The sequence below is a fragment of the Trifolium pratense genome, linkage group LG7, assembly GCF_020283565.1.
Source record: "Trifolium pratense cultivar HEN17-A07 linkage group LG7, ARS_RC_1.1, whole genome shotgun sequence".
Taxonomy (NCBI): domain Eukaryota; kingdom Viridiplantae; phylum Streptophyta; class Magnoliopsida; order Fabales; family Fabaceae; genus Trifolium; species Trifolium pratense.
This window is the reverse complement of record NC_060065.1, coordinates 30,987,133-31,010,441: the sequence shown is the minus strand read 5'-3', so window position 1 is coordinate 31,010,441 and position 23,309 is coordinate 30,987,133. Positions and strand designations below refer to the sequence as shown.

At 35.2% G+C, this 23,309-nt stretch overlaps 2 protein-coding genes across 2 annotated transcripts; both read left to right on the top strand.

Moving 5' to 3' along the window:
• Positions 1-2,116: 2,116 nt before the first annotated feature.
• Positions 2,117-6,027, top strand: LOC123898067 (2-succinylbenzoate--CoA ligase, chloroplastic/peroxisomal). Its single transcript, XM_045948918.1, has 10 exons — positions 2,117-2,350; positions 3,137-3,209; positions 3,327-3,495; positions 3,639-3,737; positions 3,878-3,975; positions 4,185-4,378; positions 4,456-4,583; positions 4,876-5,267; positions 5,426-5,628; positions 5,727-6,027. The coding sequence occupies exons 1-10, from the start codon at positions 2,166-2,168 to the stop codon at positions 5,854-5,856; spliced, it is 1,671 nt and encodes a 556-aa protein (XP_045804874.1). The 5' UTR covers positions 2,117-2,165; the 3' UTR covers positions 5,857-6,027.
• A 1,294-nt stretch (positions 6,028-7,321) lies between these two features.
• LOC123897223 (protein SABRE-like) lies at positions 7,322-22,817 on the top strand. The gene is made up of 22 exons (XM_045947766.1): positions 7,322-7,647; positions 8,463-8,574; positions 8,900-9,178; positions 9,816-10,081; positions 10,203-10,413; positions 10,625-10,795; positions 10,891-10,968; positions 11,063-11,314; positions 11,725-15,859; positions 16,083-16,180; positions 16,390-16,746; positions 18,073-18,191; positions 18,671-18,920; positions 18,996-19,220; positions 19,417-19,556; positions 20,199-20,271; positions 20,496-20,597; positions 20,683-20,823; positions 20,949-21,221; positions 21,324-21,491; positions 21,652-22,030; positions 22,266-22,817. The coding sequence occupies exons 1-22, from the start codon at positions 7,586-7,588 to the stop codon at positions 22,436-22,438; spliced, it is 8,064 nt and encodes a 2,687-aa protein (XP_045803722.1). The 5' UTR covers positions 7,322-7,585; the 3' UTR covers positions 22,439-22,817.
• Positions 22,818-23,309: the final 492 nt, after the last annotated feature.

Sequence of the window (23,309 nt, the reverse complement as noted above, 5' to 3'; positions counted from 1 at the left end):
TTCCCCATACCCGAATCATTGATAAATACCCGTTCCCCGCCCATTACCCGACGGGGATGAAAAATTGAACCCAAACCCCGTCCCAAATGGGTTCGGGTTTACCCAAATGGGTTCGGGTATCCCCGAACCTTGCCCTGTCCTGCTGAACCTTACCCGAACCCAAAATTTTGCCGAACGCTGACATACATACAATACAAAAAATTTCAAATAATAAAGTACAAACCAAAATTTCAATGCATTAAACATACAAATGAAATGATATTCCAAAATATCAAACCAAAATTATCAAAACCATAAATGAAACATAGCAATATAAGATGTGTAGAACTTGAAAAGTTTAGAATGGAATTGAGAGAGAATGAATCATTACTGCTTGTTGGGAAGTGAAATTATTGGAAGTGAGAAAGAGAATTAGGTGGAGGTGGGAAGTGGCAAAGACGTGAAGTGGGAATTGGGAAGCGAGAAGATGAGTTATATGATTTGTGACATTATAAATAAATAGGGGTAATATAGTAATTTTATATAAACGGGCGGGTTCGGGGTGGCTACCAATATCTCCGTTACCCGCCCCATCCCCATGTTTTGTAATCGGGGAAAACCCAAACCCGAACCCAAACCCAGTCAAATCGGTTTTTCCCCGTCAAACTCGGGGTGGGTTCGGGCAGGTACCCGCGGGTACCGGTTCTGTTGCCATGCCTAATTGTAAATATAAAATGGAAAATGCTAACTAGTGCCCCCGGGGCACTACTTAAGGATACTAATTATAGTAAAATTACATTGCTTTTTTTGTATCCTTAACTAGTGCCCCGGGGGCACTAGTTAGCATGACCCAAAATATAACAACTTTAGAGCTCTTAGAATGAGTCACATCTCTTATAGCTTAATCAATGTTCTAGTTTCGATCATTGATTATAGTTTGGGTATGCAATAACGTTAAAACTTTTAGAAATAGATTTGTCACCCATTTTATGTTCCACAAAACTCAATTGATTAATCTCCACAATTGTACGTCAAAAATATTTAATTTATGCAACAACAAAAAATTGTAAATGTACTCCCTTCGACTTTAATTATAAGCAAATTTCCACTTTTTAGATTTATTTGATAATCAATGTATCTAGTCTAGTCTATAATTAAGGTCAAATACATTAGTTATCTAATGAATATAAAAAGTATAAATTTCCTTATAATTAAGGCCAGATGGAGTAACTATGTTGGTAATTAGTACTCCCTCCCTGATTGCTTATATTTTGTCGCAAAGAGAATAGTTCTTAAGGACATTATTTGCATTGGTTTGGATATGGAATAACGTTACAACTTTTAGGATAGATTTGTCATCCATTTTAAGTCCAACAAGACTCAATAGATTAATCTCCGCAATTGTGCGCCAAAAATATCTAATTTATGCAAGAATTGTAAATGTAACTTTGTTGGTAATTGGTACTCCCTCCCCGATTGCTTATATTTTGTCATAAAAAGAGTAGTTTTTCAGGACATTATTTGGAGAGTTTTCGAATATGAGATTCTCCACTTTCTATAAGATTAACCATTAAATTACTTAATAATAAAAAAATAGGAAAAAATAATATAGCATCAAATATAGCAAAACTTGTTAAAAAAATTAATATATCTGATTTAAAATTTGACATCAAATTATTTTAATTAATTTATGCTTAAAACCAAAATGAGTATTATAATATTAATAATTGATCGGTTGATTTAGTTCAACGGAGGCTAAACTCACATTATACAATGAAAATTTCATAGAAATATTAACACTAATAATCTATTAAGAAGAAAAGGAAATTATCATAAGCTACCAACATCAGCAGCAGGACACTTTTGACCTATTTTGATATCATGTTAAATGAATTTAAATTTTATTTCTAATAAAATTTAACATTTTTTTACTTATTAATTATAAAAAAAATGTTAATATTTTTGTCTTTATTAACATTTTTCTTGTTATCCTATGTCATCCTTTAGCAGACAGACACGTGATCAAAGTCAAACACACATAAATGCAACAAAAAGATAAAGAAATTTTAGAAGCACCAATAAAGTAGCGACACGTGTGTGATGATAACATGAGAAAGTCATCGTTATTGGTGGTGGTAGATAATAACTGTTTCTGTTTGGAAAAAAAGCGCGCTTTCACTTTCCTTATGGCTCATATTTGTCAATGTCTCAGTCGACTGTTAACTTTCCGGCGACACTTTCCGGTAACCGTTGCCGGAAACCACCATAAGACAGGGGAACAATTTGTGGAGAAGGTGGTTTCACTAGCACATGGTCTTGTACAACTTGGAGTCACACCTGGTGATGTTGTAGCCATCTCTGCTTACAACAGGTACCTTCTAGTCTAGTATTATCTTGTTTTGGTTACAATTTATGCGACCGTTTTTAACGCTGACTAATCTCTGTCGAAAAATATATATACATTCAGGTGGATTCTCCACTATAGTATAGTCTACTCCTATAGGATTATTAGCGGTTTTTATCGACTATTGATTATCGAGAAGTCTCACATTTACTATGAAAACGACTTTGTTTGTCGGATAATTTTTAATTTATAGCCGATAACTAATAGCTATAATTTTGTATGACTAAAATTAACCTTTTTGATCACATTTTTTTTGTGGGCTTTGTAGTTTTTTTTAACTAGCTTATAATATTTTGTATAAGCTACTTTAATAGCATTTGAGCTTATAAGTTATCATATTTTCTCCCAATTTTACATTTGATATCTTATTTGAAAATGTTTAATTAAAAATATATTTTTATGTCATTTTATTTTTACTGGCTAGTTCAACAACTAATTTTACCAAGTTATGTAAATTTAATTTGTTAGTTTATCTGCTATCGACTAGCTTGCCAGATAGCTGTTACTTTTTCTAAATATAGCCATAATATAATGTAAAAAAAAATAATTATATGTGATGAGTCATATATTTTAACAACCACTGAAGCACCATATAAATTGTATGTATGTGTAAATTTGATTGTTTATAGGAATAAGTTAAATCCTACAGGAGTCCAACTAATAAAAATTAGGCCATGATAAGCAAAATGTGTAGTTATTAAGTTCATCATCAATGATATTTTGAATAGTGATGAATTTGATTTTTCATTTCAGTGATTGGTATCTTGAATGGTTATTAGCCATTGCATTTGTTGGAGGAATTGCTGCTCCTTTGAACTATCGTTGGGTAAGTAAACTTGATACCGACATGATGCCTAACTAGAATGGTTTGACAGTGAGTTTGTTAGAATCACGGTGTCACTGTAACTTTGTAGTGATTTGAAACAATTTTCTTATGCTGTAGAGTTTTGAAGAGGCAAGGTTAGCAATGAAAGCAGTGAAACCAGTGATGTTAGTGATTGATGAGAGCTGTTATCCATGGTACTTCAAATTCCAACAAAATGATATTCCATCTCTAAAGTGGCATGTTTTGTTGGATTCCCCTTCTTCAGATTTTACAAACAAATCGAATGGTAGGAATGTTTCTGTGTATATATATAAAAGTTTAGGCGAGTTGGGTCTCGAGAGCTTACCAGTATACCAAAATAAAACTATGCATAAAAGCTCATCAGTTTGAATAATCTTTTCATAACTTATTTCTCTTATTGTTATGTAGTGTTGACTCAAGGAATACTTATGAAGCATCTTGTAAAGCCTTTAGAGTTGGAATACTCGTCGGCACCTGAAGGAGCTGTTATAATATGCTTTACTTCAGGTTCAACATTCTCACTTGATTGCCTTAAAAAAACCCTTACCTAGTTACTTTTGGTTTGTGGAAAACATGCTAGTGTTCAAATATTACTCTAAGGAATGCGCACTTCCAAATTTCTGAAATTGTCGTGTTTTTTACTCTAGGAACTACCGGAAAACCCAAGGGAGTGACAATAAGCCATGAAGCTTTGATCATACAGTCCCTAGCAAAGATTGCCATAGTTGGATATAGCGAAGATGATGTACGACATTCCCCATTACATCCGGTTTACGTTACTTATTCGTTACGAAACCTTACCATTATATCATAACATGACGAGGTTGTCAATATTAACTATTAAGATTAATTTACATACTTGCATGTTACATAGTAAATCAAGCTGATGTGTTCAAACATCTATGCGATGACCGAGTTCTCCCTTCTTCTTTTTTTCCGTTTGTTCTATAACAGGTCTATCTTCATACTGCGCCATTGTGTCACATTGGTGGCTTGTCATCAGCCATGGCCATGCTTATGGTTGGAGGTTGCCATGTATTCATGCCGAAGTTTGATGCAAAATTAGCCGTTGGTGCCATAGAACAATATGCTGTGACATCTTTTATCACAGTTCCTGCAATGATTACCAGTCTTAATTCTAATATTAGGTATGTTCCTTTCTAAAATGATATACCTTATACATAAGCACTTATATGTTTTGATTACGATACTTTGATATTTTTAGGCACCATGAAACCTGGAAGGGGGGAGAAACTGTCATGAAAATACTCAATGGTGGTGGAAGCCTCTCACATGAGCTTATTAAAGACACTAACATATTCTTCCATAAAGCTAAGCTTATTTCAGCTTATGGTAGGTCTTTATTAACCCAATGTCGCCTATAAGAAAATTTATTGACCGTTCTCTTGTTTGAATTAACTTAGTTGAGCTTATCTAATGGTATAAGTACCAGTGAGCCTATCTGGGAGAGTTTATGAAAACAGTTTATAGCTTATACGAGAACAATTTAACTTTATCTTATCTTTTTGCTATAGAAATAGCTTATATACATAAGCACTTAATTTAGATGTTTATCATTGCAATATGTTTACATGTAGCAAGTGCTGCTGGTCTCACTATCTGTAACAATTTCCATTTATTAAAGGGATGACAGAAGCATGCTCTTCACTGACATTCTTGACGCTGTATGATCCAACGCAAAAAACCACTAGCCATCCTTTTCGAACAAATGGCGAGGTAGAATCCGAATATCTCATTGATCAGCCACATGGTGTTTGTGTTGGCAAGGCTGCACCTCATGTAGAACTGAAGATATGCACAGATTCCTCTAGCGACAATGGGAGAATTTTAACTAGAGGACCACATTTAATGCTCAGGTATTGGGATCAAACTATCGAAAACTCGTCAAGTCAGAAGAATGAAGTATGGCTTGACACTGGTGACATTGGATCAATGGACTGTCATGGTAATTTGTGGCTCCTTGGACGTACAAATGGTCGAATCAAGAGTGGTGGAGAGAATATTTACCCTGAAGAGGTAGTAAAAGTGTCGCCAAAAGAATATGATTTTCTTTTTGTGTAAATCTGTGCAACTACAGAGACTAATGTCTTAATATTGCACGCGCATTGCTTTTCCAAAAAAATATTGCACGCGCATTTGTGATTGGATGATTAAGATTAATGTGTTTGAAACAGGTTGAGGCAATTCTACTAGAACATCCAGGGATTGCAAATGTTGTGATTGTGGGAATCCCAGATGTGCGTTTCACAGAGACGGTAGCAGCATGTATCCAACCACGAGAAAATTGGCAATGGTTAGAGCACTCTACTTCAAATGAAGACAATCACTTATCTAGAAAGAATCTTCAACAATACTGTCTACAAAATAATTTAAGCAGGTGTGTATCCGAAACTCATGTTTTGTTAAGCTAGATTATGATTGAATTAACTTCTTGTTAACTATAGCTTTTCAAGTATTTCTTTGTTGTTCCTTCAGGTTTAAGATACCGAAGATATTTAGAGAATGGAGGAAGCCTTTTCCAGTCACAACCACAGGAAAAATAAGAAGAGATCAAGTCAGAAAGGAGCTTATATCTGAGCTACAAATTTTGCATAGTAATCTTTGAAGGAAGCTTTTTTTGTCTGGAAATCTATTTTCAGAGGGCAATCAAATAGGTGCATTCTTTTTGAAGTATATTTCCAAAGTGACTGTAGTTGGCACTGGGATGAATCTAGGCTCTGCCACTCCAATTTTTTCTGATTGATAAACCAATTGAATACATATTTTTTTCTGAAAATTTTGTGATAAACCAATAAAGACTAAACAAAGAATCAAAAATCAGAAAAATGTAAATATAACGTTCCTTTGCCCGGAAAGATTGCCTCAGTTCGGATTGTTCTCTGCAACTCGGGAACATGAAGTTGGAACTTTTACAATACTACTATTACTACCAATCTTCAACGTAGAACAAAGTAATAAAGTACTTTAGTAGTCCCAGGCCTAAAAGAAATAAAATAAACACTTACCAACTTTTTCAAAAATATTCTTAAGAAAATGATCGTGTTTGAAATACAAAAACAAACTTTGCAAAATGTGCATCCTACCCATATAATCCGGGGCCACTTCTAACATGAAAGAGTGAGACAAGTGGTGCACGGTGCATCACTTGTCAATATCTCGATAATATTTTGACAATATTTTGAGCTTATAGTAGCTTATAAGCTCATATGATCAAAATAGATTAGTTTGATGAACTTTTTTCAAAAAGTGTTAATAACTTATTTTTCAAACACTATTTTAAGTAGTTTATGAACTTATAACTTATCATTTTTTCTTCCAATTTTACCCCTAAAATCTAACTTAAAAAAAAAGAAAAGCTAAACATATATTTTTTATGTTTCATACTTATAAGTTAGTTCGACCGCTAATTTTATTAAATACTACAAATTCTTAGCTTATTCACCATAAGTTCATTTCCTATAAACTAACTTATCAATTATCAGCTATTTTTTTTACTGAACAGAGCCATAGTCAACCCGCCACAAAGGCGCACACTGAGAGAATTACTCGCCAACAAAAGCACACAAAGATGCATATGCCATGTTATGATGATCTGAATATAATGCAAATTTCTCGCCACAAAAGCTCACAAATAAGTCAACTACACACATCATCATGAAACGTGACCGAACCACAACTTTTCATAAAAAGCCACCCCTTTTCATTTCATTAAAAAGATAAACTTTAGTATTTTCGAAGTTAGATTTATCATTAAGGGTGAAAAGGTAAATTAGTGTGAAAATCTCTTTCCTACCCCACCCTTGTGAATCAAAGGTTAACTTTTTTTTTTTCCTTTCACGGTTTAATATAGTCCGGGGTTCAATTCAGACATTAAGTGTGTGTTTTAATCCCTCTCGATTGCAGTTACGAGGAATCGAACCGTAATCATCCTTACTAAGTTTATCATCAATCATCACTGAACCAACTAATGATTAATAACCAATGGTTCACTTTGATCAAGTAACAAAATCTGCAACAATTCATTAATACTAAAATTACTAAGTTAAGAGGATTAAATTAGTAAAATAATTATAATTTAAAAATAAAATTACAACAATTACGATCTCTCATTTTCTGTTATACTAGCGCCATTTTCAGTGACATGTATTCAATCACCGAGCACCTCACGGAACGGATCTTACTTCATTTTCAATCCATCAATGCTTTTCATTTTTTTCCTGTTTCCATTTCTCAACAATTCTTCTTCTGATGCAATCCACCACCGTCACAGAGAGAGAGAGAGAGAGAGAGAGAGAGAATAATCGTGTTCGTCTTTTGATTTTCCCCCTTCCAAAATGGCAGTTTCTATCCTCATTTATTTCTTCCTCTTTGGTGCTGCATTTACTCTCGCAATCATGTAAGTTCCATGTATCTCTCTTACTCAATTTCACCATATTTACCTATAATAGTATGAAGCACGGACACAAACACCGATAGGACACATATACTTAGACGTTGACAACAATAATAATTTGAGAAAATGATAACGTAATTAAGTGTAATCATATTGTTGGGTCACGTTGCACACATTTTCGACACTGGACACGGATAATCCGAAGAGTGTCTGTTATTCATAGTATAAACTTCTATGAATTACTTACACATACATCAGGTACGACACGGATATCAACATCGGTACATTTTTAAAAAAAATATGAATTAAATCAATTAATTAAATGCAATCACATGTGTCAGATTTTAAAGAAATATATGAATTAATTGAATGTAATCAAATGCAACCAATCGTTAGTTTGGTTCAGTGGTGATTGACGCTGAACTTGGTAGGGAGGATCACGCGCAACTGCGATCGGGAGGTGGCTGACACCACTATGCCAGAACTGACCCCCAAACCAAAAAAAAGAGAATGTAATCAAATGCATTTATCGGTGTCGGACACCAGACACGTCTTCTATCTGACGTGTCCGTGCAACAAAGATACTCCATCGGGTCACATTTATAAGCAAATTTGTTTTTTTTTTTGTTTTGTTTTGTTTTTTTATTTTATTTTATATATACATTGAAAAATGGATGTATGTGGTCTATATTGCTTATAAAGTTATAAATTTGCTTATAAATGCGACCGGAGGAAGTAAAGTTATAGCCTCGGAAATCATATTGGACACCGACTAATTCTGTTACTTGACTCTGATTCTACATGTTACTATATTACAGATTTTCTACTTCATTGCTGTCTTGGATTTTGAGCCGTGTTTTAAAAGCAACTGTTGGATTTTGTGTTGGTGGAATCAGAAGTTTACGAGATGTGGTCATCAAGTTTGAAAAGGTTTTTCATTGCCTTCATTCACTGTTATTTTTATTCAAAGTTTAGAATATTGAAGTGAACTGTGGTACATTCTGCCTATGACGCACGGATACAGACACATACACATACACTAACACGTTGCCATCGATAGTAAGTTGAGAAAATGACATAATTCAATGTATTCACATGTTCTGAGGAGTGTCGGTGCTACAAGCATTCACCCCAACGTTGGACATAATTCAATGTATTCATAGTTCAAATTCTTTGCTTTTATTCTAGTGAACTGTCATGTTTATGTCTCTTAGATTCCATAGTAATATATTCTGTTGATTTATGACATGTGCAGGGTCCTACTGAATCTGTATCTATTGGTGAAATTAAACTCGGCTTAATCCTTTCCTCTGTCGAACATGGTGCGAATGTTGGTTCTTGGAATCCAAAGTTGCAATTATCAATACGCAACTTAGAAGTTGTTACGAGGCCTACAATTAAAAGCTCTGGGAAGAAGAGTACCGGAAAATCCAAATCCAAATCCAAAACTCGTTCTTTAAGCAGAGGAAAGTGGAAGACTATTGTCAATATTGCAAGATATTTTTCTTTTTCTTTGACAGAGCTAGTTCTAAAGGTATGAGTCTCTATATCATTGTAATTTTCTTCTTATATGGCGAAACATTTTCAATACTGTTATTTTTGGTGTCACTGTCCTTATATGAGATGACTTGGAAGAATGTTTTACTTTGTATTATTGTATAATTACTTTTGAATCAAGACTTGGGGCAATAGCTACTTGCCTAGAATAGGGCTATATTATTGGAATCAAAACTGTCCTAATTATAGGAAACCAAGAAACAAATCTGTCACAAATGAAACATAAATGCTATTTGACATTAGTACAAACACTCAACAATATGTAATAATATATTAGAAGTTATTTCAGAATTCAGATATTCGAATGTAATGATAATTGTGAGAAGTAAAATATAATTTAATACAACAAACCCACTTGGGGTTGGTCTAGTGGTGTTGGCTTGGGTCCTTGGAGTATGCTCCTCTCAAGGTCTCAGGTTCGATTCCCCCTGGTGCCAATTTCGGTGGGCTAAGTCCATACAGAGCAAAAAACTCTGGCTTTAAATGGGGTCCCCGCAAGTGGGCGGTGGGATTGGTCCCCTTGGATTAGTCGGTCCTAAGGCCGGATACCAAGTTTTCAAAAAAATAATTAATACAACATATGTAGGGTCTTTGAGAGTATTTTGTTGTTGCAGACACCTAAAGGTACTATTGGGATCGGGAAGGTGAATGTTGATATATTTAAAGGTGGTGGATCCGAGTCAAATTTGTTTGTTAGCGTACATATATTGCCCATTTCCGTTCACATTGGTGATCCTCAAGTTAGTGGTGATCAATTATCTGAACTTAGTGGTGGAGGATGCAGTGTTTCTAGCCAGGCACCTGTTGCTCCTATAGAAAAGTCTTCTGCTCCTTTTATCTGTGAAAAATTCTCCGTCTCATGTGAATTTGGTCATCATAGGTATTTTTCTTCCTTTCATACATTTTACATAATAGTATTAGTGTATGTTTGGTAAAGTTGAAAACCATGGAAAAAAGTACTTTGTTTTAAGTTGTGCTTTGTCTCTCCTTTTTGGACACAGGAATATTGTAATTAATAATGTGGATATATCCATTGGAGAAGTTGCTGTGAATTTGAATGAACGGTTGCTTGCAAAAAAAGAGAGGACATCAGAATCTTCATCAGGCTCTGATAGAAGTAAAGGGTCAAACCATGTTGATCCTATGAGCACAAACCAGTCTTTAACGAAGGAAGAAAAACTAGAACGCCACATTTCTTTGTTTCCGGAGAAGGTTTGAAATTTAAACATAACTAGCTTTTCTAACCATTTAGGTAATTTAATTTAGAAACCCAAGGCCCTGTCAAAGTGTTTTCCTTCTTTGTGGTGCATAATTGGACAATCATTTGTATTATAGTTTCCTGAATATATTTAACCTAAAAACTATTCAAAGTTTTTTCAGTTAGATTTAATTTTAGCTGTGGAATTATACTTGGTATTGGTAGGTGGGCTTCAATCTACAAAAGCTGAATGTGCGTTTTGAGCATTGTGAACATGGTCTTTCTGTTGAAAATAACATCACTGGCATCCAATTTAATAGCGTCAAATCACGCTCCAATAACGATATTGGGGAGAGTACACGCTTTGATTTTCAACTGGAGTTCAGAGAAATTCATGTATGTATAGCGTGTGTGTGTTAGTTGATTTGTTGAACCTCTTTTTCAATTTGCTTTTTGCTTACAAATTTCATTTTGTACTGTTGACTTTGTAGCTTCTTAGAGAAGCTGGTGCTTCTGTCGTGGAGATAACGAATGTGAATTTGGTCTCCTTAGTGTGTGTCCCAGTGCAAGTAAGTTGTTTGCAATCCACATATGGCACATTGGTCTCCTTTGTGTGTGTCTACGCAAGCTTATGCTCTTTTTTGTTTGGGTCCTTTCCTCCAGTCAATATCACCTGTTAAAGCTGAAATTGAAATCAAGCTTGGACGTTCACAATGCAACATCATAATGAGCAGATTGAAGCCTTTGTTGCTCCTCCGCTCCTCCAAACCGAAAAAAGTGGTACTTCGAGACGAAACTTCTGTTGTAAAACCGAAATCAAATGATAGCAAGACCATCATTACATGGACATGTAAATTTTCAACTCCTGAGATAACAATCATGCTTTATAATATGGATGGTTTTCCGGTGTACTATGTAAGTATTTTTTGTTGTTTTATGAACCAAAACTTGCATAACAGCCATGCTATGCACATTGCAAAATAAATTTGATTCTAGTTATATTTAAATATTGTGCACTTGTGATTGATATAAATTTAAATGTTCAACTGAAAATTAAAATTAAACAGTTATATCCTTATATGAAATGTATAATTGAACTTATTAGAAGATATGAAAGAATCTCATAATATCTTATGTTAGCGAATAGAGTTATCTCAAAGGATTAGTTTCTAATTAGGCTCAAAGACCATATCAGAGAAAACAATTCCCATATTAGCTAGAGTTTTAGCCTACACAGAGACATAGTGGTTTGTTTGGTATGCTTGACACTAAATTCTTTTTGTGAAGTCATTATATCTCTAAAATTTCTATTTTTTCAACTCTAGGGTTGCTTACAATCACCGCATCTATTTGCAAACAACATTTCAAATATGGGGACTTCAGTAAACGTTGAACTTGGTGAGTTCAATCTCCAGTTGGCTGATGAAAATAAAGACTGGTTGAAAGAAAGCATTTTTGGTGTGGAATCAGACTCTGGCTCCATTATACACATTACAAAGGTTAGTTTGGATTGGGGAAAAAAGGACATGAAATCCTCTGAAGAAGATGGTCCCATGTGTATTCTAGGTTTAGCAGTTGATGTTACTTGCTTGGGGATTTATCTAACCATCAAGCGTTTAGAATCATTAATATCAACAGCGATATCCTTTCAAGCTTTAATGAAAAACTTCTCTTCAAAGAAAAAATCAACTCAAAGCCAAGGGCATTCATCATCAAAAAATACGGGTAAGGGAACTCAAATGTTGAAATTCAATCTTGTACAGTGTTCAGTATATGTGTTGGGGGAGACTGGATTAGAAAATACAGTTGTTCTAGATCCCAAGCGAGTTAATTACGGTTCGCAGGGTGGCAGAGTTATAATAAATGAATCGGAAGACGGTACCCCTCGCACTGCAAAGATAGTATCCACGGTTTCTGATGACTACCAAAAACTAAAGTACTGTATCTCTCTCGAAATATTTCAAATCAAGTTATGTGTAAACAAGATGAAACAATCCACACAGATAGAACTTGAAAGGGCCACATCTATCTATCAGGAATATGTGGAGGAAAATAGGCCGATGACAAAGGTGGCATTATTTGATACGAAAAATATTAAATTTGTAAAACGCTTAGGTGGTGGCCCCAAAGAGAATTCAGCTTGTTCTCTTTTCAGTGCTACTGACATTACAATGAGGTGGGAGCCTGATGTTCATCTATCACTAATTGAACTTGTTCTCCAGCTGAAACTAGTTGCACACAATAAGAAGCTTGAGGAATGTGGTAATGAACACGTGGAAGGTTCATCTAATGTAAGAGATACTAATTGCAAAAATGAAGCTACCACGGAATCAAGGAATCTTGAAAAGAAGAAAGGTTCTATTTTTGCTGTTGATGTTGAAACGTTGAATATATCGGCTGAGCTAGGAGATGGAGTTGATGCTATGGTTCAGGTTCAGTCAATTTTCTCTGAGAATGCTAGTATAGGAGTGCTCTTTGAAGGACTAATGGTTAATTTTTGTGGGGCCAGAATCTTGAAGAGTAGTAGGATGCAAATTTCACGAATTCCTAGTATATCTGCTAGTGCATCTGATGCAAAGGAAACTGTTGCCACAACATGGGACTGGGTAATTCAAGGTCTTCACGTTAACATTTGTTTGCCATACAGATTGGAATTGCGTGCTATTGATGATGCTTTTGAGGATATGATGCGAGCTTTAAAGCTTATTGTGGCAGCAAAGTCTAATTTGATTTTTCCTGTGAAAAAAGATAGTTCTAAAGTCAAAAAACCGAGTTCAACAAAATTTGGATGCATAAAATTTTTCTTACGCAAGTTAACTGCTGACATTGAAGAGGAACCAATACAGGGATGGCTTGATGAACACTACCAGATGTTGAAGAAGGAAGTTGGTGAGTTAGTTGTCCGGTTAAACTTTCTAGAGGAATTTATATCGAAGGCCAAGCAAGACCCAAATTCTTCTGATGACTTAAATAATTCTTCCCAAGTTGGAAAAGTTTATTTTAACGAAGTGGAGGTTGATGTAAATAATTCTTCAATTATTGAATCCATGAGAGAAGAAATTTATAAACGATCATTCCGTTCATATTACGAGGCATGCCAGAAGTTAGTGTTTTCTGAAGGCTCAGGTGCTTGTAGGGATGGCTTTCAAGCTGGTTTCAAACCCAGTGTTTCAAGGTCTTCTCTTTTTACGTTATCTCTATCAAACTTAGATGTAAGCCTGACAAAAATTGATGGTGGAGATGATGGGATGATTGAGTTTGTGAGGAAACTTGACCCTGTTTCTCTTGAATGTGATATACCATTTTCCCGACTGTATGGGGCAAATATTCTCTTAAACACGGGTTCTCTTGTGGCTCAGCTTCGAGATTACACATTTCCTCTATTTTCTGGAAATTCTGGCAAATGTAAAGGTTCTCTTGTGTTGGCTCAGCAGGCAACTAGCTTTCAACCTCAAATGCTTCAAGATGTCTATGTTGGGCGATGGAGGAAGGTGTTCATGCTTCGATCAGCTACTGGTACAACTCCACCCATGAAGACATACTTTGATTTGCCAATACATTTTCAGAAAGGCGAAGTGTCATTTGGGGTGAGTTATGAACCAGTTTTTGCTGATCTTAGTTATGCTTTCACCGTGGTGCTACGGAGGTCTAATCTAAGTATTATGAATCCTGGCCCACTTATTCTGCCACCGAAAAAGGAAAAAAGTTTGCCATGGTGGGATGACATGAGAAATTACATTCATGGAAGAATTTCCTTGTTATTTTCTGAAACTAGATGGGAAATTTTGGCCACTACAGATCCTTATGAAAAGCTTGATAAACTTCAAATTGTGACTAGCTCTATGGAAATTCACCAGTCAGATGGTCGTATTCTACTTTCTTCAAAAGATTTCAAGATTTTTTTGAGTAGTTTGGAAAGTTTGGCAAACAAACGTGGTTCTAAACTTCCAGCTGGTGTCGTCTCTGGTTCATTTTTGGAAGCTCCCATCCTTACAATTGAAGTTACAATGGACTGGGGTTGTGACTCTGGAAAACCCTTGAATCATTATTTATTTTCACTTCCAGTTGAAGGGAAACCTCGTGAATTTGTATTTGATCCCTTCAGATCCACTTCTCTTGCCATTGGATTGAACCTATCTTTTGGATCTGCTCTTCCTTTGTCAGATAAAAAACATCCATCCTCCATACAAGGAGATGTTACTGTATCTCATTCTCCTAACATTTGTCAGAATGTTTCACCGGCTTCCCCAACAATAAAACTCGGTGCTCATGATGTAGCATGGCTTGTAAGATTCTGTCTCTTGAACGTCCTACCTCCACATAAACTTCGCACCTTCTCACGATGGCCTCGTTTTGGAGTTCCAAGAATTGTCAGATCAGGCAATCTTACACTTGATAGAGTGATGACTGAATTTATGATGCGTATAGATTCCACACCATTCTGCATAAAGAACATGCCTTTACATGATGATGATCCAGCGAAAGGACTGACCTTCATGATGGCAAAGTTTAAGCTTGAATTATATTTTAGTAGGTGCCAGCAACATTATACTTTTGAAACCATACGTGAACCTCTTGGTCTTGCTTACCAAGGTATTGACCTTCATATGCCCAAGTGTTTCCTAAGTAAAGGAGATTGCGGAACTGTTGCTAAATCAGCTAGTGTGATACCAAAAAGTTCACAATCTGCATCTGAGGAAAAAATTCCCTCTGAAAAGGGTTATTTGGCACAGAAAAATAATGATGATGGATTTATTCTATCTTGTGATTACTTTACCATACGGAAACAGTCTCCAAAGCTTGATTCTGCTAGTTTATTAGCCTGGCGTGAAGCCGGAAGAAAAAATGTTGACAAAACCTATGCACAGAGTGAAACTGATGAGCATATGCGATCAGACCCCAGCAATGATGATGGATACAATGTGGTTATAGAGGATGATGGGTACAATGTGGTAATGGCTGACAATTGCCGGCGTGTGTTTGTCTATGGTCTAAAGCTTTTGTGGAATATTGAAAATAGAAATGCAGTTTGTTTCTGGGTTGGGGGTCTAACCAAAGCTGCTGCACCTGCCAAGCCTTCTCCTTCCCGGCAGTATGCACAGAGAAAATTACATGAGAAAAACAACCAACAGCAAGATGGAACTGAAACTAGTCAAGATGATGCATGTGAAACCCATCATGATGCATGTGAAACCCATCAAGACGATGAAACTGAAATGCAAAAAGATGACGGAGTTGAAACCCATAAAGATGAAGGAGCTGAAACCCATAAAGATGAAGCTCAAAAAGACGAAGGAGTTGAATCTCATAAAACTGTAGGAGTTGAAACCCATCAAGATGAAGTTAGTAAGTCCCTTCCCACTGGTAACATCTCAGATTCTTCCTCTTCTCTGGCTGCCAGGACTTCTGAGTTCCCTTCATTCCCATCACATTCACTTAAGTTGGACAGCTTACCATCTGGTATGTCATATTGTACAAGAAATTTTGTTGGCTTTTATCAATTTCGACATGCAGATTAGATTAGAGATTAATAATATACGTAAAAATAAAACATTGTAAAATATGCTTTCTGTCATAACAAGTATTTTCACTGCTTTCCTTCTGTTAAGTTCAATTTGTTGTTAAGTACTTTTAATGATAAGTTTGTTCAACCTATATTTTCTCTTTTTTGTTTATTTTCCAGCTAAAAATGAAAATACAGACGAATCGGAGGAGGGGACTCGACACTTCATGGTTAATGTTATTGAACCACAATTTAATCTTCACTCGGAGGGTGCAAATGTAAGTTTAAATAATATTTTATTTTTATTTTATTTTAGGTAGAGCTTACAATACTAAGGAACACATGCATTTTAATTATGTGCTTAGCTTTCAGGCAGAAATTTAAACCTAGACAATCAATTTCCTTTGTCATTAAACAATCTGATAAGATATGAAATTTACAAAAGAATGTACTATGAATTATGCTGCATGTATACATACATTTACAGGGTAGGTTTTTGCTTGCTGCTGTAAGTGGACGCGTTTTAGCCCAATCGTTTCATTCAGTTCTTCATGTTGGCCATGACATGCTTGAGAAAGCGGGTGGTACAACAGATGAACATATTGGTGAATATCAGCCTGAAGTTGCATGGAAAAGAGCGGAGATGTCTGTTATGTTGGAGCATGTGCAGGCGCATGTAGCACCAACGGATGTTGATCTAGGGGCAGGAGTGCAGTGGCTGCCAAAAATTATGAAAGGCTCACCAAAAGTAATGCGTACAGGTGCACTTCTTGAGAGAGTTTTTATGCCTTGTGACATGTACTTTCAGTACACGAGGCACAAAGGGGGCACTCCAGAAGTGAAGGTAAGTTATTTTTTCCTAATAATAGTAAGAAGGTTTAAATATGCTATTCGTCCATGCAAATATAGCAGTTTTCAGTTTTAGTCCTTATAAGTTTTTTTGTTTGGATTTCATTCATGCAAAATAAATAATCGCTGATTTTATGCCCCGGCATCAAGTGGCCGTTCCAAAAACATGTGCTAGCAAACAGTGCGCCACATGATCATATTGTGGCTCGGTGCGATGTTTTTGCATTGTGACTTGATCTTAACGCATCTCGAGAAATGATCCAAGTGCATCTCGAGAAATCTTCAAAGAAAGTGACGCTCTAACATGCTTACCAAGTTGATAGGACTCACAATTTATGGACTTCAAATGTGAAAGATGAGGATCCAACACCTTTAACATATCCAGACTTAGATCATTCAAAAGACGATGAACGAGTTTTGAAGATGCAGAAATAGGCATATTATTTATTAAGGAGGTTGAAGATCATAGAGAATAGTCGAAAGTAAATATTATGGAACAATTGATAAAGCAAGTAAATTGACTAATTGAAATCAAATTTGTAGAAAATAATTACGATATATTTCAAAGATGTAAGTAGAGTTAGACACTAATCTGTTCAAAATCAAATAGACTATTCTAGACTTACTAAGTTTGATTATTGGGACGAATACAATTATGACTAATAATTACAAATATACATTATTTACAACACTCCCCCTCAAGCTAGTGAACGAATATCTAGCTCCCTACTTGCAAGTAAGTTGGTTGTCCCGTAAGTACAACTCAATCAGTAGCTACTGAGATGATATATAGGTGTCTGAGTTCAAACCTGAGATTCTCCACACTTAAGGTTATTTGACAAAAAAAAAAGTAAGTTGGTTGAAATCTTCTATTGGTAATCCTTGGTAAACACACATGTTAGCTGATTCCCAAAGGAATATAGGTCGTAGTTATCAATCCACTATCTAGCTTCTCTTTAATGAGCAATATTAATGGCCCATTTATTGTCAAAAAACAACTTCACAAGACCTTCACACTTTATCTTCAAATCTTCTAGCACAATTTTCATCCACAATAGCTTAGGCATTCCTTGTGTCATAGCTCTGAATTGTGCACCAGCGCTTGATCAAGCAACTACACCTATGTTATTCTTAATTTTTGTTTTGCTGATTCTTTCTAGAGCTGTGTTATTTTGACACACACGTGTATGTATAGTAGTATGTATATACTTGTATTTTCAGATATGCATATCTTTAAAGAGTATGTATATATGGTTTATATGTCCTTTTCATGACTACGGTAGTCAATAGTCTAGTTCAAATGCATATGTCACTTTTGCAGGTGAAGCCCTTGAAGGAGCTCAAGTTCAATTCTCATAATATTACAGCAGCAATGACATCTCGCCAGTTTCGAGTCATGTTGGATGTGTTAAACAATCTTCTACTTGCCCGGCTTCCAAAGTATGGATGAACTCTCTTGCTTTATGCACATTATAAATCTACTATTATCAATTTTCCTTCAGCAATTTTGACTTGAATATGAATATTTCTCTCATTAACCATGAAAGGTTTTGTACAACTATTTATATGCATGAGAGATATAATCCAAATAGGAATATAATCCTATCATAATTCTAAAGATTCTAAAGATACTAAAAAATCATAATATATTAATTATAAATATTTCAACCCTCAAGGTAGAGCATATATATATCATATGCGTTCATCTTGTCACATATGTAAGTTATCCGAGGACTTCGAAGAGAATTAGTAAAGATATTGGTAAGTAGTTTTAATTTAGATAATCCAGGAGTTAAATCGTACTAATATTATCTACCTCGTTGCAGTCAATTTTTTCCCTTCAAGAAACTTAAATCCAAGATGTTTTCTTCTATATGAAAAGTCCATCAAATTAACTAAGTATATCATTCACAACATAGGCCTCCAAAAAGTAGCCTGGCACTTTCTGCTGAAGATGATGAAAACGTCGAAGAGGAAGCAGATGAGGTGGTTCCAGATGGTGTTGAAGAAGTGGAACTTGCAAAAATCAACGTCGAAAAGAAAGAGAGGGAACAAAATTTGCTTCTTGATGATATGAAAAAATTGTCTTTTTGGTGTGACCCTTCCAAAGATCTACATCCAGAAAAGGAACAAGGGTTGTGGATGATAGATGGTGGAATAGCCATGCTGGTAAGGATGATTCTTGTTAACTATATATCCTTTAAATTTACATTTGTAATACTCAAAGTATTCCAACACTGACAGGTCCAAGGACTGAAGAGACAACTTGTAACTGCACAAAAATCCAGGAAGGAAGCACAAGCATCATTAAGAACGGCTATGCAAAAGGCTGCACAGGTGCATCTAATGGAAAAGGAGAAGAACAAAAGTCCTTCCTTTGCTATGCGTATATTTTTGCAAATTAACAAAGTTGGTTGGAGCATGCTTCTTGATGGTAAACCCTTTGCTGAAGTTGAAATCAATGACATGGTAAGCATAATTATTTAGAAAGCCTAAATCCTCCCTCCCTTTCACCATTTTTCCTTCCAAAACTCACCTTCCTATGCCTAAGCTTACAGTGGTTCTGGTTCCTTTATAGTCATAGTTTTCTAAATTTATTAATTCATTTACTTTTTGTATCATATTGCAATAATATACTTATTCAGTTTCATTGCTAAACACTCAGATCTATGACTTCGACCGAGATTACAAGGATGTGGGTGTTTCTCAGTTTACGACCAAATATTTTTTTTTCAAAAATTGTCTTGCAAATGCCAAATCTGATATGATTTTGTCAGCATGGAATCCTCCAGCTGATTGGGGAAAGTATGTAATTTTTCTGACCCTGTTCTTGAACTTACAGTTGCTTCCAGGTTGATGTTTTGGTATTTATTGTTGTTGAAGTTATGGGATTTTATATAAAAGGATGAGAAATATAATTATAGTGAAATATGCTTGATATTGACTTGATACAAAAGGCAAAACACGAATCCCTATTTTTATGTATACATAGACTCAATCCTAACATAGGAAAATCAAGAAAAAATCATAATAATAAATTGATCCTAGGAAATAACTTAAGATACTCTAATACAATATCAGATATATTAAAGATATCTAGAATGATCATCCACAAATAACAATGTTAAGAGCCTCACATTGGATATGATATAGCTTGAACATATGTTTATAAGTGGAGGCAATCCTCACCTTACAAGCCGGTTTTGTAAGATTTGAGTTAGGCCCCATTAGCTTATAAAAATTGTAAATCATCTATATACATGTTTTCTTAATGAATAATAATATTTAGAAAATTATTCCTTGCAATTTTTTACTTTTGATTATAAGGTTGATGTGTTAGTTTTGTGTTAGTTTTACTATTATTATAAAGAATGATGTGTTTTTCTATTTCCCTTATCTTCTAGATATATTGATATTATATGTTTTCTTCTTTTGTGTTTTTTGTAGAAAAGTCATGCTTAAAGTTGATGCGAGACAGGGAGCTCCAAAGGATGGAAGTTCTCCCTTTGAACTTTTCCAAGTAAGTGTTTCCTTGAGGTTATTTTGTTCCTTCAAATCATGATATTTCAGTGCAGATTGTCAAGTTGCTTCTTTCCGATGAGGGAGAAAGTATTAATATATAGGGTGCGCAAATATTGCATTGGTAATTAATCTGATGAGTGGAAATGAAGTTCACTATAAAATGTTGACACCTATTAGATGTTAGCTTGGAATGTACGACTTGTGTGTTTTGTTTCCTAACAGGTAGAGATATATCCACTTAAGATCCATTTAACAGAGACAATGTACAGAATGATGTGGGTATATTTCTTCCCAGAGGAAGAACGAGATTCACAACACCGACAAGTAGGTTTAAAATTTCTTCAAATCTCGTCTGTTAACCTGTTTCCACAACCAACATTTATCGTTAAAATATTGGTCGTTTATACAGGAAGTTTGGAAGGTCTCAACCACTGGTGCAAGGCGTGTAAAGAACTCTTCAAGCAATCAGTCGACAAAAGAGTCCGAGGCCTCATCCAAATCTGGCGGCTTCTCATTCCTATTTCCTGCAACCAATCAGCCTTCTGCACAGGTGAATGCAATAATTGTGTGCATGATTAATAAATAATGATATTAAGATAAATGTTTTTCTTCTTTTATGAGTTTAATATGCTAGATAGACCACCTTCCATAAGAAGTTTGGCAACATGCATGCAGAAATCCAAAGCACAAAATGTCAAAGGAGTTACCGGTACTGGTTCAACCCCTGAGTTGAAAAGGACTACTTCTTTTGATGAGACTGTGACCGAACCTGTAGCTGATGAACTCGTCGTACAATTTGGCTCTTCTGAGCAGCAAGATGAAGCATTTAAGAATAAATCAAAAGATCCAAAAGGTGTAAAAGCTGCAGCTGGTAATTCATCTCTTGACGAAAAGAAGGTGTCTAGGCCACAAAAGATAGTGGAATTTCACAACATCAAAATTAGTCAGGTTGTTATTAGTTTTCATCTGTTAGCTGTTAGTAATTTTGTTATTGCTTATGTTGCAAGCAATCATGTCAATTTCAGGCAACTCATGTCTTCTCTCTTGCAGGTGGAATTGTGTGTTACATATGAAGGGCAAAGATTTGTTGTAAGTGATATGAAATTACTGATGGATCAATTTCACCGAGCCGAGTTTACCGGGACTTGGCAAAAACTCATTTCCCGAGTTAAGAAGCACATCATTTGGGGAGTCCTAAAATCTGTGACTGGCATGCAGGTGAGAGTAAATGTATTTTCAGCAGTACACATGCTACGAAGATGTTATAAAATAAATTTGAGTGAAACTATTTTTGCAATTCCCTTTACCAAACAAGACAAGCACACTATGCTAATTTCCTAGCTAGACTTATGTTGTGACAATCCTTGACTGTTTGTAGGGAAAGAAATTTAAAGACAAAGGTCAGAATCAGCCAAGTGGGGCTGTTGTTCCAGACGTTATTGAGCTCAATTTTAGTGACACTGAAGGCCATGCAGGAAAACCTGATAAGTATCCACCATCTTGGCCTAAGCGCCCTACTGATGGAGCAGGCGATGGATTTGTAACATCTGTTAAAGGACTATTTCACAATCAACGCCTCAAAGCAAAAGCATTTGTGCGTAAGACAATGAAAGGTGAAGGAGAAAATGAAGCTCAAGAAGAATGGAGTGAAAATGATGCAGAAATCTCTTCTTTTGCTAGACAGCTAACCATAATAAAAAAAGATAAAAAGCTTACTAAACGCCAAACTAATAAGTTCCTCTCTAAAGGACAAAAAGGTTTGTTCTCTTTCCAGTTATTGCTTTTCCAGCTTGAGGGGGGAGTGTTAAGATATGCATAGATTTAAGTTTTATTCTGTTGTGTGTGTGTATGATTATCATTATATATTATTATACTATAAAAATTGTCTCCAAATCGAATGACGACATATTCTAATATTGCTTACTCATCTATGCTCATCAATTTGTTTCTTGTTGACTTGATTTCTTGAGGACTAACAGTCAATTTTTATAGGTTCGTCCGCAATACAAAAAGAAGAATTACTACCACCATCACTTCCAAAAGAGACAACTACATCCTCAATACAAAAAGAAGAATTACTATCAACAGCTCCAAATGAAATAATTACATATGAAAGTGATTCGTCAAGTGGATCATCCTCATCCTATGAACTTCTTCTTGAATAGAGGTTAAAGATGTTTAGGAGTATGTAAACTAATATAAATGAGTATGTAAACTAATATAAATTAATGTTTAAGTCGTGGTCTGTGATACCCAAAGGTTTGTAGTGTAATTCAACCGGATACTTCAGAATGCGTTTTAACTAAAACACGTGCAAGAAAATGTGTTAGCATGTGAATTAATCAAATCACAGCGGAAGGGCGTCAAAACAGTTTCTTACATTTTGAATCAATTTGCCAACTGCATGATTAGGCTCGATGATCTTTGTAAGAAATGTAGGTATGGATGTTAGAAAACTAATAGATTTGGTTTCACCTCACAAGAACTTGTATAGCTCAAGGTATATGTTCAAAATAATGAGTAATTTCAAGTTGAATAGATAAAGTGTTGAACTTTCATTAATCAATGAAGACATGTTTCTGAGTTTTCTTCTTTTGTTGAATTGTTTTTTAGCTTTCTAAAGATACAAAGAGTCCAATCGTTCATGAGTCTTCCACAAGTTATCTCGCTAAAGAAAGCCACATTCTGATAGCCAAGAGTCTTCCATATCCGAACAATTTCAGAACAGTCACGAAGACAAGGCAAAATCGTTTCTTCACTAGCTAAGCATCTAGGACAAATATTAGATTGGGAGAAATGCCTATAATGAAAGTAACATGAAGCTACAAATCCTTACTATTCACCCTCTAAGTTTTACGATTACTTACTTTTAGCCCCCAAGTTTCAAATACTTAATTTTGACCCCAACTTCACCCATTTTACATTTGCTATCCTCCCGTTGATTTGTTTTATTTTCTATTTATTTTAATAATTTAATTTATATGCACCGAGATGCAAAACAATTAAACTCTTATTTTAAACATATTTTTTTAAATT